The sequence below is a fragment of the Phaethon aethereus genome (genome assembly GCF_964289735.1).
Source record: "Phaethon aethereus genome assembly, chromosome: 9".
Taxonomy (NCBI): domain Eukaryota; kingdom Metazoa; phylum Chordata; class Aves; order Phaethontiformes; family Phaethontidae; genus Phaethon; species Phaethon aethereus.
Window position 1 is genome coordinate 14462456 of NC_138585.1, and position 19271 is coordinate 14481726.

The 19271-nt window shown below is 36.6% G+C and overlaps 1 protein-coding gene across 5 annotated transcripts in view; it reads right to left on the reverse strand.

Moving 5' to 3' along the window:
- DLG1 (discs large MAGUK scaffold protein 1) overlaps positions 1 to 19271 on the reverse strand; it is a gene marked incomplete at its 5' end in the record, with an annotated part of 140766 nt that overhangs the window by 45103 nt on the left and 76392 nt on the right. For all 5 annotated transcript variants that reach the window (XM_082003803.1, XM_082003805.1, XM_082003804.1 and 2 more), the window contains 6 exons: positions 736 to 862; positions 10779 to 10923; positions 13543 to 13679; positions 14343 to 14512; positions 15556 to 15680; positions 16710 to 16760. In XM_082003803.1, coding sequence (XP_081859929.1) covers positions 736 to 862; positions 10779 to 10923; positions 13543 to 13679; positions 14343 to 14512; positions 15556 to 15680; positions 16710 to 16760 — 755 coding nt within the window. The remainder of the gene's footprint in view (positions 1 to 735; positions 863 to 10778; positions 10924 to 13542; positions 13680 to 14342; positions 14513 to 15555; positions 15681 to 16709; positions 16761 to 19271) is intronic.

A 19271-nucleotide genomic window follows, 5' to 3' on the forward strand; every position in this document is an offset into this window, starting at 1 on the left:
CTCCTGCCTTCCAATAAACTAAAATTCACTCTCCAACTTATTATACCACTTATGTTTCAATCCTGGGTAGACCCTGCCTCAGAAACTGAGTGACATTATCCATATCAGATGATCACGTGACACAGAATTTAGCAACAACATACTGAAAACACAGTATAACATCCCTATATTTGCAGAACAGAAAGGTAACGAAATTACAAGAGCTTCCCTTTATCAGTGATGATAAACAAAAGATTAATGCAACCTACTGCATCACTGCAGGAATGTATAGTCTGTTAATGGGAAAGGATTAAGAGCTCTCTAGCCTTTCTGGATTTACTAATCCATCAAAACAAACGCTTGTCTGTGGTGGAAAAAAAAAGAAAAGAAAAAACATTGCTGGCTTTAAAATAAGAAATAACTTCTAGTCTGCTCGTACTACCATCCTAAAAAGCTCAGTCAACTCATGGAGCATTTTGGCAGGGCATTCTGACTTTAATACTATTCCTGGACTGATAAATAGTGTGTGTGTGTGTGTGTGTACAGATATGTGTGCTTGTGTGTATATATATATATATTTTTTTTAAATATATCTAGTTTCCTCCTTACACCAGTGTTTACAAGTGTTAAGAAACTAAGGATTTGCATTTACTTTTTGAAATAAAATATAGTATTTCACTAGTATTTTGCCCACAAACACATCTTCTGAGTTTCCCTGGTTAACTAATTTGACATGTAGCTTTGGTTATTCATTACCTGGTAATCTCATCATCTCCAAGCATTCCCTTAGGAATTGGTGAATATCGCCCTGGTGATGCTGGTGGCAACGACTGTCCCAAGTAGGCAGATGGAGTGATATGGTTATCCACTGGCTGAGAATAAGCTTCAAAAAGGAAAAAAAATTAAAACAAAATAAGCATTAAGACAATGAGGAAAAAGAGCTGGAGGAACTGAAACAAAGTATTATAAGGAGTGACCTCTTCTAAAAACAAAATATAACAGTTCACACAATACATAATAAATATCATCATTCTAAAATACTATGTCGCCTCTACACATTCTCAGTTCTCACACTTTAAGTCACAAATTTTTCAGTTTGATTGTGTCTCAAAAAAATATTTTTTTAGAAACAGGCACTTGTGGATAGTTGAAGCCCATGAGGACAGTCTGGAGATCTATCTGGTTTTTAAAGTTGTCTTCAACTTGACCAAAGTCAATTAAGAATTTCAGTTTGTTAAAAATCACGATGTTGGAGCAACAGTGGAAAATAACACATTTTAATGTTACACTTCTTCCAAACTGCCTACCTCTTTCTTTTCAATGCTTTGGTGCAGAGCACACTAGCATCTCCAGAATACTCCACGTCATTCTGACTACCAGGTCTGAAGAGGAAGGGGTGTTACATGTCTTAGACACTGAACAAAACCATCTTTAATAGCATAGGTGCTGGTAGTGATGCTAGTACGTGCTCAGCCAACAGCACACATCAAGAAACAAAGGTAGGATTATTCCACCTCCTACTCTTCAGATTAAGATGTATCAATTTACTGAGAGGAATAAACAATCTAGTGCAAAAAATTTCAACTGTACCGCAAGGGTCAATTGCCTTATTCACAGATTCATTGATTAAAACTAGAAAGGAGTATTAAAAGGATTTAGTTTAACCCCTTGCAAAACAGGCCATAAATCTGTGCATGAAGTGCATATGTCTTACCTGAACCATAACACACATACTAGAAAAATTGAGTATCTTAATGATGGAAAGTATTCTACAATTCCAGAAGAAATGTTCTAATAAATAATTAAAAGGGTACATTATATTTCCAAGTTAGGCATATCAATTTTAAGCGTCCATTCACCAGGCATAGTCATACCCACTGTCTCCTATTATACTGCATATTCTCCAACTGAGTATCTTTTTCCTGGTGGAGGTGCTTCAAGCTTTGAGGCTTAAACATGGAGGGTGGGGACACTTGAAGATTCAACATTACTAAAGTTGCCAGACTCTCTCTGCTTTTACTCACTTGCTGTATCTGATGTGATGCCTGACCTTTTGAGGATTTACACTAAAACCAAAGCTTTTTAACTGAATAGACATGACACAGACTGCAGAAGTAACTTGTATATTCTCCTTTTTTGTTTTCCTTTTTAGATCACTGGTAGAACATTTTGATCACATAGAAACTTCATCAAAAGTATTTTTATATGAGAGATTTGCTAAATAGCCAGCTTTCAAACCACCCAATCTGTGCTGGATTTATTCTGTATTATTCTAGATTCCTAGTAAACCTGTGTGCAGTAAATTCTGTACATGGAGAATGTTATCACATCAACATTGTCTTACCCTGATCAAAGGTCTAACAGAAGTACCAAGCCAGATAGGTAACCACCTATAGTACCTTAACACCTGGCATATGACATCTGGTATCAGACCTGATTAGCCAGACAGCTTCTGATTCTTTAAAGCTTTGTCACAATATTAGAGTTCTTTCAGTTTTCTAGAATGTGTTTCAGCAAGCGTTAAAATCCACTATTAACAGCGTAGGTAGTTTAAAAGCACTAGTTGGTAAAGTATTCAAGTGTGTTATTCAGAGACACCAGCACACAGTGAGTTGCATGCTGTAGTGTGGGACTCTGCAGAACTCCTGGAAATTGCAACTCTGGATTCACTAGTGGTTTCAGCAAAAATCAGAACCCGAGTGCAAGAAGTAGCCTGTCTTCCTTATACAACACAGACGAAAGGAAGCTTCCTCAAGTTAGTTTCATGAGGTCTACAGCAAAGAGAACACCCAAGTGATCAGCAAAAACATTCATATTTGAGAATTCCCTAATTAACTAGGAGCTGTTTAAGACACGACTCCTAAAACCATTTTTTAAAACAGTTGTAACACATGTACATTGCATCTTCATCCTTCTGCCGCCTGCAAGGATTCAAAGACTACAGATCCCACTACTAAATTCTTTCTGTCTGCCCCTGGCACAATATGTAGCTTCTATGCACTAGTAACAGATTTGGACAGTTTACTGTCAATTTCAAAAATAATTTTTTAGACACATTAGGATTTTGGCAGCAGATTTTCACAACGATTACCAAACCATACAGCAATATTTACTTTTCAATGGAGAATAATGCATGTATTTTGATACTAAAGTGTATTTCCACAACACTGTACAAACTTCTTGTTTAAAGCAAGTGATACTTTAAAAAATTACTACTGTACATAAATATAGTTATTCTGGTCTTCCTCAAAAATTTTAAAGCTAAAGCACAAAAAAAATGGAATGCAGACTTTATGAGCTCTTTTCCAATTAGTGGAAAATGGGTTTTGATTTAAAAAAACTAAACAACTGTAGCACAGTATAGCACCACTGTACATTCTGTTCATGCACTAAATCTTTTAATTTCGCAAAATGAATTTACAATTGCTTTTAACAAGTCAGTGGCAGCTATATAGATGGATATTTTATAGGAAGTAATTAGATTTTTCACAAAAAAATTCTATGTTCATTGACTTACAGTGCTTTTCGTTTGATTGTTTTTAAAGGTTCCTAAAGCTTTTAACTGCATCATGTCCAGAAACATACATACTATCTAATACTGTCACATATTCTTATTTTTTAAATTTTGTATCCTTTTACCATGTAACTAAAACTCGGCTATCAAGCAATATAACAGTTTACTATTTCAGACTTGTGGAACATGATTTATAAAGTTCTACAATGGTACTTGCTTAGAAAAGTCAGGTCCTTTTTCAAGGCTGGTGTTCTGAGTGCTAGAGAAGCAAACCTACAAGGTATAGAAAGGCTCTCGACAGAGTTCCTGCAAAAAAACGTGACTGCGCCTTTCCTAAAACTGTTTTAGCTGGAGATTATGCCTGAAGAATATTCATGAGGAACATGACAGAAATAAGAGGCAAGCCATCAATTGCTGAATCCTAAATCGGGTCTAAATTTCTATTTCTAAGGAAATATTATTACTGATGTAACTGATAAAGGAACTGTGTTTTGGATGAACAGAGAATTACATGCAAAAAATTAACTGGCTTTGACAGGGAAAGCCAAAGACTCTTAAGGAGAAATTCCATTTCCAAATCCACCCCCCACTGACATAACGGTTCTACACAAAAATGAAATGGAAGATTTCCTATTATTTCCTTATTATCTGCAAACTGACACCAATCACAAGTATAATCTCTAAAATAGGAAATAAAATTAAAACTTTATTGTAATTTACTGGTATTACACATTCTTCTCTTCCTGTATTTATGCCATTTAAGGAGTGATAAGGCATTTATGCCTCTAGTGAGAAAACAGGTTATTCCCTACCTTGCAGTATTTTATTTCTCAATGCAGAGAGGAAATACTGTAGCAATACACACAAAGGACAAATACTTTAAAATTGACTAGGAGACAAAAATACATGATTAATAATGTCTTCAAAGGAGGCCTGTATAAGAAGCAAGTCCTCTGTCTCTCAAAAATGGTGTAGATGCTTTTCTGAATCTGATATTCTACAACATGTACTGTACAGGTAATGCTGGTGTTTTTAAACAGCAAGTTCCAGAAAGCCTTAGTAATATTTCAACTGAATAACTTTAAAAGCATTTGTACCAACAAATTACTGGACATTTGTTCCACAAACCATTTAATGACCAATATTTACATATAGATTACTGAGTTTACTTTGCCTACTGACATCTGACCTACTATAGAAGACTATGATTATTAACCACACAAATCAGTTTAGCTGCCAATAGTGCTAGCCAGCTGGGTGACATCGGTCCACAGGAACATCCCACCTAGAGTGCTGCTGGTGCTCCCCTGCATACAATGAACACCGTTTTTTTGGTTGAAATTCCGTGTTTCCTATGCTGGAAGCTCTCGTCTTTCAGTGCCTCAGAGACTGGATGCCACACAGGAGAAGAGTACTCAAATGGCAATGTGCTCAGAAAGAACAACCTTCATAACTGCATTCTTCTTGAGTCAGAAAATGGAGAGGAATTGTTTAAACTAGCAATCCACACCTCAAGGGTTAAAAGAAAAATCTCACAGAAGTGATAGAAACAGGCATACCAATCAACTATTCCAGACTGTCAAGCGCTGTGGTCAAGCTTTCATTGCTCACAGTACCAGTCTCTGGAGCTACAGCGTATAGCTATGAGCTGTTTTTTCCACATTCATTCCCTGCTAAATGCTCTGGTCTCAGCCCGCCTCAGTTCTTCTTTTAACAAGATTTTCAACATTAATTTCCCCAACAGGCGGCCGGAAGCCCTTCACTCACTCTGATAAGTATCATATGATAGAGGTCAACTTTTAGCCCCAGGTGCACAAAGAATTATGTTGGCAGGATCTGTACTCTTCTCAATAAATACTGCCATAAATCAGCATCTCAGAAACCTCTTGATCAAATGTCCCTCAGATACAAAGACACTAACCCCAAAGAAATATCAAATATCAAATTATTTTTCATTATCTAGATGGATGCTAATTTACTTTGTCTCATCTTTTGCGCCATCAGACCACATGACAAGACCATGTTATTGTGTGGCTGGTATTCTTACTACAGGAGTTCTAAAAGAAAACAGATTTTGCAGAAAACCTAGATACCGAAATTTGTGAACCTCGTTCTCAAAACAGTTTTTCAGTATCCTTAGCTCCACATTTTAAATCCCTCAGACCAGGGAAAGTGAGGCAGCCCTGTAACTAAACTAGACCAGTTCCAGAAGAAAGTCTTAAAGACAACCAAACTCTGAATTTGGTGTTTTGCGGACTTTTGAATGAACTACCATGTTCACACATGTTAGCATAATGAGTAATCTACTGCATGTTCTGCAGACAGTAGAGATACCAAGCTGGTAGGTACCGTGCACTGTGCTTTCAGATGTTCCTGACAAAATGAGTGTTACAAAAAAACCCCACACAAATTAAAAAAAAACCAAACAAACAACGTGAGTTCTGGGCAGTAAGCAGTCTACATATATACTCAGGTACTAGACAGGGTTTCTACCTTAACATCATTTATAATGGGCATATCCACGGGCAGCCTCTGTGCAAATTTAAGAGATTTGGTAGTCAAAGAAATAGTATGTATTACTTGTCCTTTACGATGGGCCACAACTCCTAAGAACCTAGATAAGAGGATTCTGATGGACAGAAATAAAAAGGAGGATTACAAATACATGTCTCAAAACAACTGCAGGTGAGTAGGTAAAGAAGGAAGACTGATAACTGTTTCAACATTCACAATCCAGGTAGTTCTAGAAAAGACCTCTTTAATATCTGTCATCTGGGAAAATCCCTTCCGAGTCCCTAACCTGAAGCTCCTGAGCCAGGTACTGCTCTGCCAAATGCAGCACCACTTTTGGAGGTCTCATCTGAGATAAGAATGAAGGTGCAAACAAACTTTCAAATGGTGGCCCTGAAAACATCAGCTGCTAAAATACTATGTAGAGAAGCCACCATTTTTTGGTATGAGTTCTATCTAACTGAGCAGCTCCTTACAGAAAGTGGAAGGTTTCTAGTTGTAAAGTTATAGTACTCCTTTATAAAGAAGCAATGGCCTTTGAGAAAGATTGGTATCTCCCTTTGAAATTTCCATTGTAAACATGAAAATACTGAGGAGGCCTGAAAAAGCTTTTGTTCTGCACTGTATTAGAAAAAGAGCATCTTAGCCATATGCAGCTGTTTCTGGTAAGTGAAAGATTTAGGAGAACGCTAAACTGATTTCCTTGAATTAAGTCATTAAACACCTCAGGCAAGATCTTTGGATCTATTTTGTGTGCAAAATTCAGGCAGTATCAATCCAGAGTTTCCACACCAGCTGCAGTAACAGCTGTGTTTTCCGTTTACAGAGAGACACAAGTGTATGAAGGTTTGCATAGGAAAGGCTTTCCTGTTGTAAGGAAAAGAAACAGTTTCAAAGGAGTTTCAAAGGACCCAGGACTTTGCAGAAAAATGTTCTTTGGTTAACTGTTGACAAAAGTCTACCAGAAACAGCGTAAAAAAGAGTAACTTCAGACAGAGAACTGAATGCTAAAACTGCAGCTAAATGAAATGAAACCCAGAAAACCTACTCAAAAGTACAGATAGCACTTAATCCCACAAACCTTGTCAAAGGTCACCAAAGGACAGAAGACAGACACCTGGAATCTGAGAAATCTTTTTTGATTTTTTCAGAATGCTTCAGCAAGGGGAGAAAGATTCCCAGAAGAAGCTGCTGGAGCTTAAGGGGCATGACAGCTCAGGAGATTGGCTTTTTACTTCTCGGTGGACAGAAGTGCCACTTCACACAAAGGACACAACACTGGACTGCACAGAATGCCACTGGCTCTCTGAAGTCCCACTTACAGGCAGAGCAGTCAAATGAGAGAAGAACTTGGGAGGAAGGACAGAATGTGTCAATAGAGGGTCTACACTTGTGGACAGGTCATTTACCTCCAGAAAATGCATGCAAGACTAAGTCATGTCTTGGGGACATGAGGGAAATTAAGGACTCAAGGCAAGATGGCAGTGCACATCCTCATGGCAATCATGTGGGATTACACTTGACAGAAGTCTACTGAAGAGCTAACGGACATGGTAAGAAGGTATTCTTGAAGATACCACTGTCTCTTTTATGGCCTTATGTTATGATGCAATTAACTTCAATGAACTGAGTCTCCAGCTCATCCACCGTTTGAGGGAAATTAATTCACTGCATGAGAAGAGGGCCAACAGCATGCCTTTATGCATACTGCTAGACCAAATATTCCTTTAAAAGCACGTACTGATACAGATAACGTGAATATAAAAACAATCACCCAAAGAACACCAATTTGTAGTCACAGAGAAAACACGACTGCTGCTTCGAATAAGACTCTCAGCTGCCTGATCTCACCTACCTGAACACAAACTACTGAACTACAGCACCGAGAATCAGCCGCACTGAATTTGGTATCTCTGTTCTTAGCTTTTTAAGTCTACAGTCTTTTAAAGATCAAGGTACCATTTAATGAACAGTACTAAAGCACGTAAGAATTTAAAATAAGATTCTACATTTATATCCAACCATTCCTTTACAGTTGCCTCGTAAAGGAGTAGGTTTGTCAAATCCTACTACAGGTTCCTTCCTCCACTCACACAAACTGAACAGTTTCAGCTCAGTTCTCCCAGAAGAGACAGCCAGTCCTCTAAATTACTATAGTACTTTGTTCTTTTCCATTTAAGTCTTAGACCAAGTTGTTTTTTTTATAATCAGAGGCACTGAGCAAGAGTTAACAACAATGACTTTTGCCAATATCAGGGTATCATGGAGTTATTAGGACTGGGCAAATTATCAGGAGCCAGCTCCTTCTCTGCCCTCGTCTCCTCAAACTTTCTTCAGGCTTTGCCTTTGCCGCAACAAAAGGTTCATGACGTAAATATCCCAGTGGTCGAATCAAGATACAATAGCAATAGATAAGAAACTTCTATGTTTGGCACATCACCATCCACAGCAGTGTAATTGCATTACTGCAACACTACCAGGAACGCGACGTATAAATCAGGTTACCTCTGTTCCAGAAAATATGAATTCCAGGTGAAACATATGAAGACGTCAGTTACGATGTAGAGAGAAAAAGAAGTCTGCCTTCCAAGGAAACAGTGGGAAAGGCTGAATTATTGGACAAACTAGATACCATAACAAAATGGCTGCTCTCTAACTGTATATACGAATACAAAACTAGGATTGAATAAGTGAAGGCTGAAAATAAGTTTTATGTCAAAGAATGGAGCCTTAAAGAACATCCTTTTAATAAGACAGTGAAGGCATAAAAATTAACAAGCTCCAAACTGTAATTCAATAAAGGTTACTAATACAATTAAGATACTGTAGCTGTTGAACAGGCTGGATCGATGGGCTGAGGTCAACTGTATGAGATTTAACAAGGCCAAGTGCTGGGTCCTGCACTTCAGTCACAACAAACCCTTGCAACACTAAAGGCTCGGGGAAGAGTGGCTGGAGAGCTGCCCAGCAGAAAGGGACCTGGGGGTGCTGGTTGGCAGCCGGCTGAATATGAGCCGGCAGTGTGTCCAGGTGGCCAAGAAGGGCAACAGCATCCTGGCCTGTATCAGAAATACTGTGGCCAGCAGGAGTAGGGAAGTGATTGTGCCCCTGTACTTGGCACTGGTGAGTACACCAGTACACAGGCCACACCTCAAATACTGTGTTCAGGTTTGGGCCCCTCACTCACTACAAGAAGGACGTTGAGTTGCTGGAGCGTGTGCAGAGAAGGGCAACAAAGCTGGTGAAGGGTCTAGAGCACAAGTCTTACGAGGAGTGGCTGAGGGAACGGGGTTGTTCAGTCTGGAGAAGAGGAGGCTGAGGGGAGACCTCATCGCTCTCTACAACTACCTGAAAGGGGGCTGTGGTGAGGTGGGTGTTGGTCTCTTCTCCCAGGTAACTAGCGATGGAACAAGAGGAAACGGCCTCAAGTTGCACCAGGGGAGGTTTAGGTTGGGTATTAGGAAAAATCTCCTCACCGAAAGGGTTGTCAAGGATTGGAATAGGCTGCCCAGGGAGGTGGTAGAGTCACTATCACTGGAGGTGTTCAAAAAACATGTAGACAAGGCACTTTGGGACATGGTTTAGCGGGCATGGTGGTGTTGGGATGACAGTTGGACTTGATAATAAAGGTCCTTTCCAACTTTTAGTGAATCTGTGATGCTATTGCCAATAAATGATGGGCTTACAAGGCACTTCAGTCCTTTGTTCTTTGTTGTCCTTTCTTTCTTCCTTGTTGTTCTTTACATACTGTTTTAGGTTACATCAGTGGCTTTGTAGCCCAAAAGTGCTCCTTTTTTCATATGAAGTAGTATCTGAACAGATTGGTGCTACGTATCAATTACTTGTATCTAACAGCAGGAGAAAAAAAAAAACACAAACCAAAACAAACCTAAAAAACCTCTCTCCCAGAACCATTTTATGTGACAAGATGAGTAAAACTGGTCATCCAGAAAAGTCCACCTAGTCAGTCTTGGAAAGATACAGTTATATCATTCTTATCCCTTTCTCCAAACACTAGACAGTAATATCCCTCTTGAACGGATACTACATTAAATTCAAATTTCTCTTTACATTGTAGTTCAACCCTGAACTTTCTGGATTTGGATGTTTGACTTCAAAAAGACTCCTGTGAGTAGTACTCTTATGTAAACAAGAAATTCTTCTAATTATTTTCAATATCGTATTCATTGTTTTTTCACTTGAATTATCAAAAATTATGTCAAAACTGAAGTAAGATTTCAAGCAAGTTAACATGGAATTTCACAATACATTTGCAGGCAGAGGTAAAGACCTCCCTCTCCTCCCAGTCTAGTTTATTCAAATATGAGCAGCTCATGATAAAGCAGGAAAACAGAAAAAAGTCAGTCAGAACTTCACTAACCTCTACCTAGAACAGTACTGTCTTTTGCTCAGTTCACAGGGCACCGAACATCTACCCAGTGCACTGTTTGTTACTCTTCACAGCCTCCAGGAGAATGAGGCACGTGTCCTCCTTGTACTCATCAAGAAGTGATCAGAAACATCAAGTCACGAGGACTAGGCCACATCAGTCACAGAAACACATTAAGTGCCCCACTGACGTTGTCTTTTCAGTACACAAGCTATAGGACATTATTCTGTTTAGCATATAGTTTTCCTGATTAATCAACTTTCTTACATCAGATTTTCTCACTGGACAATTTTAAAAGCTTGATGCTGTTAAAATACTTAAAATGGGATATGATAAACACTTAAAAGGGAAAAAAATTAAATCACAAAAATAAGCTGAACTTACAGTTTGTGATATCAGGAGGGACATAACTGTCATTCATGAACATGCTAGTGGGTTTTGCAACTTTCAGATAAACAAAGTCAGATGTGTTTTTTAAGGCAGTCACTGCTTCTTCATGAGTAACTTCTTCTAAGCAAACACTGTTCACCTGAAGATAAAATAAACAAACAAATTCTCAACACACAAAAAAATGTAGATTCTCATAAGACACTCACTGAAAGCTGTTGGAGCACTATGGCACTGAGAGTTTATTACAAGTCATGTGCTACAGACATAATTGGTTATATAAAAATGATATAAAAGATGTTTTGTAGTGCTGTGATATATAAGACAGACAAGTCTTTCCTCAAAATATTGTAATAAACTGTATTGACTGTAGCATTGTAAAGAAGGTACACATGACTTTGGAAACCTAACAGGACAAATGTGAGGCTCAAAATGCCATAAGCATGCACAATCACAGCACTGACACAGTATGTTATTGCAAACACTGAATAGAACAACATTTCTTCTAGCGAGAATAAATCCTACATGATCTTGTCATGACATTAAGTTCTACACATTATAATGGGATAACGTATTCTCATAAGAGGTCAAAAGTAGGGATCAAAACCAGAGAAGATCCCAGTGACTAACTGATTTACATGCCAAGTGACAAGAACTAGTTTAACTTTACAGGCAACAGGTTTTTTTAAACTACTGCTATTAAGGTGAAACCCTAGCACTTCAGTATAAAAAAAAAAAATTAAATCCTTTAACAATTAGTATCTCATATAATGCCTTAGTAAATTGAGTTGCTGACCCTCTCTTCCGTATTTTGAAGAGGGAAGTAACTTCTGCAGATAATTCCAGGCAACATGGGAAATAAGGCTTGTACTGCATTGAACCTGAGGGACCAAAGACAGTTTCCTCTGATTACTTAACTTTACACACTGTGTCAAAACAACTGGGCCTTGTCAATTCTGTTATTTCTGGGGGAAAAACTCTACTGCTTAAATATATTGTTTCCGTCTGTATTTTCTAAGAGTTTCGTAGAAGTTTTCTAAATGCCTCTTACTGATTAAAAAAAACACAAAAACAAAACAGATGTAAACTCCTACTACTCCTGATGACTTAAACATAGTTTTGCAGTGCATTGGCAATTGCAGTAATTGCATATAGACAGAAAGTTACATTCTGCAAAATATGGGAGCTTGTCTCTACACTAGTGACTACGGCTTTGACTAAGTGAAATTCAGCTAATCAGAAGACACTATAGATGGCATTTTACTGACTTCTTTCCTAACTTAATGAACTGAGAGAATGAATACAGATACAATAAATTAGGACATTATATTTACAATATCCAGTTGCATATTGCATATGCTTGTTGCGCCCCCAAAATAGTATCTGGTATGATCCAAAGCTACTTTAATTTTGTCAGGCAAATTTTTTTAATGGATAAGGTAATACTGGACAAAGTAATCTGTCTCAGAAATTTCTTACAAAAAATCCCTAAAACTTTCCATTATTTTATGATACAGGCAAGTTAACATGAAATTTTCATGTACAGGTGACAAATTATAACTGCGGAAAGTAGTTTGCCATTAAAAGGATGCCTTCCAGCGCCCTTACGCTGTGGGGAAGTCCTATAATCAAAACACTTGCTATGATGCAGATTTTAAAGCTACAAACCATCAAATATTAACAGCATTATCATCAGGTAGCTGCATCTTTGGGTTTGTGAATTTGCATGGCATATGAAGGTGTATACTTATTGTATAGTATACATACTATATTCTCTCTTTTCTTTTTTCCTCCCAATTCTCATATGAGGATTTGCTCCTGTCTTGAGCTGATTTCAAAGAACTATCCATTGTAACACCAAGATCTCATTCCTAATACTTCAAAAAAAGCAGGATTCTTTAGCTAAAGGGATAATCCCAGGATTCTTCGTCTTTAAGTAGCTTCAGTTTTCCCAGGTCTGCATTTTTGAGTGACAAACTTACCCAAAAAGTCTATTTACAGATGGGAAACTCTGCACTAAACATTTAGAGTCAGTTTCTTAGTTTTCAAAGAGCACTAGAGCACACATTCTGCTGTCATGTACCCTGAGTACAGATGTACTCAGAGCCCTTAGAGAAGCAGGTACTGCCTCGTAGACATAGGAGGGAGAAGCAATTACACCTTAGAAGAGTTGAATTTACAATTCAGAAATTCATGTGGAAATTCCCGGCTCTTCTTTTTCTAGCTGGACACTAGATTTCCAGATGGAATTTAAGAAAGTTGAAAGTTATTTTTCTTTGTGCATTGAAAATTAAAAGTTGACTTAAAAAAAAAAAAAGCCATTCAAAAGCATTACAAACACTGAAATCCAATACAAGAAGCAGTTTCACTACAGGCTGGCCAGCCACTAGTACATGGAGTTGCTTTCCTTTTTTTTTTTTTTTTTTTTTGAGAACAGAAACAATTCCATTGTATGCTGGTTTACACTCCCATCACTCAGATCCCAGAAAAATAATAGCAGGCATCAGAAATAAACAGGCTGATTAATACAGTTTTTGCATTAAACATTGTGCTGAGGAACAGATTTCAGATTTCCTGGTGAGATGGTGTTGAACACTGCAGATTTACATTTTTATCACTGATTTCCTGGCAATATGAATTTTTTTACAGATTTCTATGAAATAACACTACACCACAAAATGAATCATGCCCTTACTGGGCCCTAAAAGTGAATGACCATTAAAAAAAACCCAAACCAAACAACAACACAGCTCTTTCTTACAGCTAAAAGTTTGTCTCCAATCTGAAGTTTGCCGTCTTTATGTGCTGCCCCGCCTTCAATGATTTTGGTTACATAGATGCTGTTGTCTCCAGGTATATGCTGATTGCCTACACCGCCAGCAATACTGAAACCAAGACCTGCTTGAAGATAAAGTCATTACTCAAGAAACCTTTTAGCATTCATTAGATTCAAATTATTATATAAATAATGCTATCTGTATCACATATACACACATATTTAAAATAAAAATATTAGGCTCAGGTTGAGGCAATACTGGATGCCTTTCCAAGTTAACTCCATAATTTTCCAGAAAGTTCTGGAAAAGACATAATATTTATAAAAGTTCTGAAAAATCAAAATCTAAATCATTTACTTCATGCCTTATGAAAGATGCACACAGCACAGCTATAGCATCACCACTGATATTAAAGAACTATTGTCCAACATTTTCCCATAGAGAAACAAAATAATATTTTATCTAAATGTTTTTAGTCTCTCAAAGATCTTTCTAGACAATTCAATTAAATATTTTACTTCCATTTTTAATGAACTTAAAGTTTACTAAATACTATCAGAAACACATTTTTATCGTTTGAAAGAAAAGTGTGCATTCTACAAGAACAGTTTCAAGATACAGGGATGAAAATTCAGCATTTGAGACGCCGTTATCTTATTTTTCATTATTTTGCATGTCATAGAACTTCATATGCAAGGTACTACCTTATTTCAAAAGTAAATGCAGAAATCTATCGTCAACTCCATCCTTCCTGTGAAACAGAAGTTTTATACTTCCTACATACCTTTAGGGCCTTTTACAAGTTTGATTTCCACTATTTTTTCTGTGACTGGTTTTCTTCTTTTGACATACAATCGTACAATTGATCCCGCTTCTTTCAATGCTTCCACTGCTTTGCTGTGTGTCACATCACGAACATCCACCTCATTTACTCGTAGAATACAATCGTTAACCCTAGGGACAGCAACATTCATGTTCAGCTGTTGTGTTAAAGCTGAGCAGACACATTAGGATCCCAATATTTTATCTATAATACACTAACATACATATTAACAGATTAAGATACATAGATTTTGCTTCAAAATTACATTGATTCAAGATAATGCTCTAAAATTAATTATTAGTGCTTAAAAGCAAAACAAGGATCACTAGAAAACATTTAAAGGCAGTATTTTGTTCACAGCTGAAGAGGACACCATCTTACATGTGTTTCATTTAAACAGTATTTTGAAAAAAGCTTTTTACAAACTACCTTTTGTTTAGGGATAGAAGAAAGAATTCAAAAATGCAGAAACAAGGAGGCACACAATGAGAACACACTAGTTTTAAGCCATGGTTATGAACAAGTCAAACTCCATGCCTGCTTTTCACAAGCTGTTTAAGTGCTGGTCTTCCAGTCCATTTAACATGTTGCTGTAGTAATACTGAGCTCTCATTATACTAAGTACAATGCTTGACCCACCTGTCACAATGTTCTGCCAGATGCACCTCTGACAATGGCCAACAAGCTGAAATGAAGCCTTGAAATAAGCTTATTAGGACTAAAAAACATAAGGCATCAGGCATCTGCACCAAAAATGATAGGGCAAGCTCTTGACAAAAAATATGGGCATAAAAAGAGGTTCTTATTAAGCTCAACTCTCTTACAGATCAGAAAATCTGCATGTGGATAACCAAAAGTTATCTGTCCTACCCGTCTAAACTTTTCCTTTGTATATTGAATTAAGGACTAAAGAACATATGGTATAATCAATTTATACCACTGAATAGAAAAGATAAAAGTTCACTTAATTTCACTTAACTGCAGATTTTATTAGTTGGGGAAAAAAAAATGGCCCACTCAAACATTTTTCATTATTTACAAAATACTTCTGTAAGAAAAGCTTATTTAAAATGTAGCATGATAAAACTACTAAAAGTAACAGAAAGGCTTCTATTCACTATTTGAAAATAATAATAATAAACATTTAACAACCCAACTCAGAAAGTCATCATACCGTAGTCTTCCATCCTGTGCAGCTGCACCCCCAGCTATTATTTTTGTAATGAAGATACTTGAATCATCCCCAATATGTGGGTTGTCTGTACCACCTGCAATGCTAAAGCCAAGTCCTGAATTTCCCTAAAGGTAGAGGGGGGGAAAGAAAAATATACGCATGTCTTTTTTGGGGAAAAGATATTCTAGTATATCTATCTGATTCAATATAGAACTAAATCTGTATCATTTTCACTGGTGAAAATATTATAAGACACTTTAAGCAGTATACTACATATAAACATACAGAAGATGTAATTATACTTATTTTCATATAAGTAAGGAGAACATAAGTCATTGTGTAACTGTAAGAGATACAGTTCCACCCCTGCACGCCCCCCAGCTTTCTCACGGAATTGAACTTGATAACCTAGCTAAAAAACTTCCTGGAGCCAGATCTTTGAGATTATTCACACAAATATTTGCTCTTCATTAAATTATTGGCAACAAATCATTTTTCCCAGAGAAGTCCCCAAGTAATTTGTGTCATGTATATAATATATCCTCCCAGATGCAGAGACTCAGACTGACATTTCTCTTCAAAGGTTGCCTGCCCTTACTATCAACTGCAAGACCTCTTCACCCTCTCAGTAACCACCAGAGCTGCACTGCTATCAAATACAACCATTTCTTTCTTTCTTTTTGTTAAGAGTGCAGCTCAAGAAAATAGAACTGAAATAGATCTCTACATTGTAAACCTAACAAAGGAATGCATATGACAAGGTGTCACCTGTCATCTCAACTGGAAGCCTGAATCTCAATATAAAACTTAATGGAATAAATAAAAGCCTATCATAAATAGCAATATAGGAGATGAAATAGTAATTTGTGTTATTACTCTCTACAAGCTTAGATAATAACATTAAATGCAGTATGTCTCAGGGCAATCCTTCCCCCATTTTACTCTTAACTGTCAAGGACTTCAATAAAAACTTCTATTCCTGCTGCAACACCTGGGTGCATTTTTTTTCTTTAGGTTAAATAATCTACCTAAAAACAAAACAAAACAAAAAAACCACACAAAACAAAACCCGCAGTAAGGATTGGGTTAATTTTTCATATTAAAGTATCAAATCCCTTCTAAAACAGACTACAGAAAGACACTTAGCATGTTACCCTTTCAAGAGTAATTTCTTCATACTCATAATCTGCATCCGTGCCATTGACCTATAAAGAAAGAAAAGTGAGACTTACAGAGAATTTTACACTTTACACAACACAGTTGGCTCAGCTTGCAGCTCACTCCCATCAAATCTCAGCTGATTCAGTGACCACTGAGCTCAGAGGGGATGTGTGATTTTCACACTGCTCTGTACGTGCATCAGACATTATTTTGTATGAGTTTAAAAGTTAAGATTTCAGAGAGCAGACTGTTCTACATAGATGCTGTAGAGCAGAGGCCCTCTGCTTCTGATTGCCAGAAAAAAAAAAAAAAAAAAGCTTGAGATCCTCAGATGTTCCTCAGACCATACAGAAACTTGAAACTGAGATAAAAAGGAAGGAGTCATGGGGTAGAAAAGAAATTGTATAAAGAAACAGAACATTATTTTCAAATTGCTGTTCCTCACAGAGCAGAGAAAAATCAAAAAGACTGATGTTTTATACCATTTCTCACTAGAAATTGGTAAGACCCTTCTAAAGCAACATTTAACAACCACTTATATTAGTATTTATCATGTTACATATATACTAAAGGTCAACAAATTAAAACAGGACCAAAACCAGAAGAAGAGTTTAGAAGAATATTTTCTAACACTAGATGAAAAACCCAAATACTAGAAGTAAGCCTTGTTGTCCTCAAGTTAGAAAGGACACCCACATTCTTTGCTGCCTACAGAAAAAAGGCAAAATCAAATAACAGAAATAATAAACATCTAAATTAAGTGAAAACAATTAAATATCAAATCCTTAACCATATTTAATATAAAAGTAACATTAAAACTTATTTTTTTCCAATTACTAAGATATCTTGGAACTCAAATTCATTCCTCCACAGCTGCATATGCAGCATGCAGCTACAGGCAATTCCCTACTTCAAGACTTTTAGGATTAAATGTTTAACAAGATACAAAATAACATTTATACTATTATTTTACAAAGCACCTTATCTATTCTTCAGATATAGAATATCTGGTAGCCTTCTGTACTCTTAACACAGTATGCAAGTTTTATAAAGATATAAAACATATGTATAAAGCATTTTCAAGTCTGTACAGTCTTCTAGCAGATAATTTAAAAAAGGACTTTAATTCACCCCAAACAAAATTAAGATCACATCTACATCATTCCTCATACGCTTAACGCATTTAAAAGCGCCAAAAGCTGGATATGCCACAATATCCAGAGGCTGTCTAATATCAAGCTCATTTATCCCTCACTACAGTTTTTCCTCAATCTCTAATTATATCTCCCCTTAATACAATAGAAGCCATGTCTATTCCAGACATAATATATTGTTATCTTTCTCTTTGCACATTACCACAAAAGTGATACGTCCTTAGCAGTCTGCTCAGTGGAAAAGATACTGTGGTTTTAACACATGATATTTCTCCATTAAAAGGGAAAGAGGTCTTGACCTTCTGAATACGTGAAACTGTATCTATTACTACACCAACACAAAAGAAGCCACTGTGATCAAGAAGTTTTTATGTTAGCTTAGTCCTTGAGCTATTATCTACAAGAATGACAACATGTGCTAACTGAACCAGCCATCTAGTATTACAGTACCTGGGAAATGGTTCATGATGACTGATCGGTATGTGGGTTGTTTTTTTTTTTAAATCGGTAACAAGGACAATTAATCATTTCCCTATTCATTACCATTAAGCAAAAAAAATTCCTAATATATTTAATCAGTCTCTTGTTTATTTCCATGTACAAAACTCTGTAATCCAATTTTAAAATATAATCTAGATAAAAGGAGCAAACAAGAACCTCCATCATTTTTATCTTTTGCTTTAGCTCCGTTCTATAGTGTGTCCCCCCCCCCTTTTTTTTTTTTTAATTTACTTTTGAATTTATTTTATCTAACAAACCAAACATTAGCAAAGGCAGGAGCAAGGATATGTCAAATGATAAAAGTCACTGTACTATTCTACCTTCTGCAAGTTTTGAAGTGATCTCAGATCCACTAAGCCAAGCTTTATTTACAGGGACTTCCCCTGGATGAAGGCAGTTCTATACAAATGCTGTAATTATGCCACAGAAATCTTCTTTGAATCTGAAAACCTATTAGTAGTCCATCAAAATTTGATTAAAACCTTTTGGCTGTACTGAAGTTAATTTCTCGTTATGGTTAGTCTTTTCATGTGCTGCCAACTTGAGTTCTGTTTGTATTTCCTTGGTCTTTTACAAAGAATAAAAAAAATAGGTTTCTTGGTGGTTCCTTGATGACTTTCTGGATTCATATTTTGCTTCTCTCTTCTTTCAATAGAAAAACTTTTACTAATTAAGGTTTTTGTGAGGTAACTTCATCATGAATCTACAAGTACCACTTTATATTACTTACTGCTTAACAATTCTATTAGCTACTTGGGAACCTAGAAGGATATTCCTTTACTCAATCTCCTATGCTTACAGAATAGGTTAGATTACAGATAGCTATGGGCTTGTTTGTTTTATATTCACTGCAAACTGGTAATTCAGATAGCTTATAATTTTGAGTGTCAGTTTGTTCTG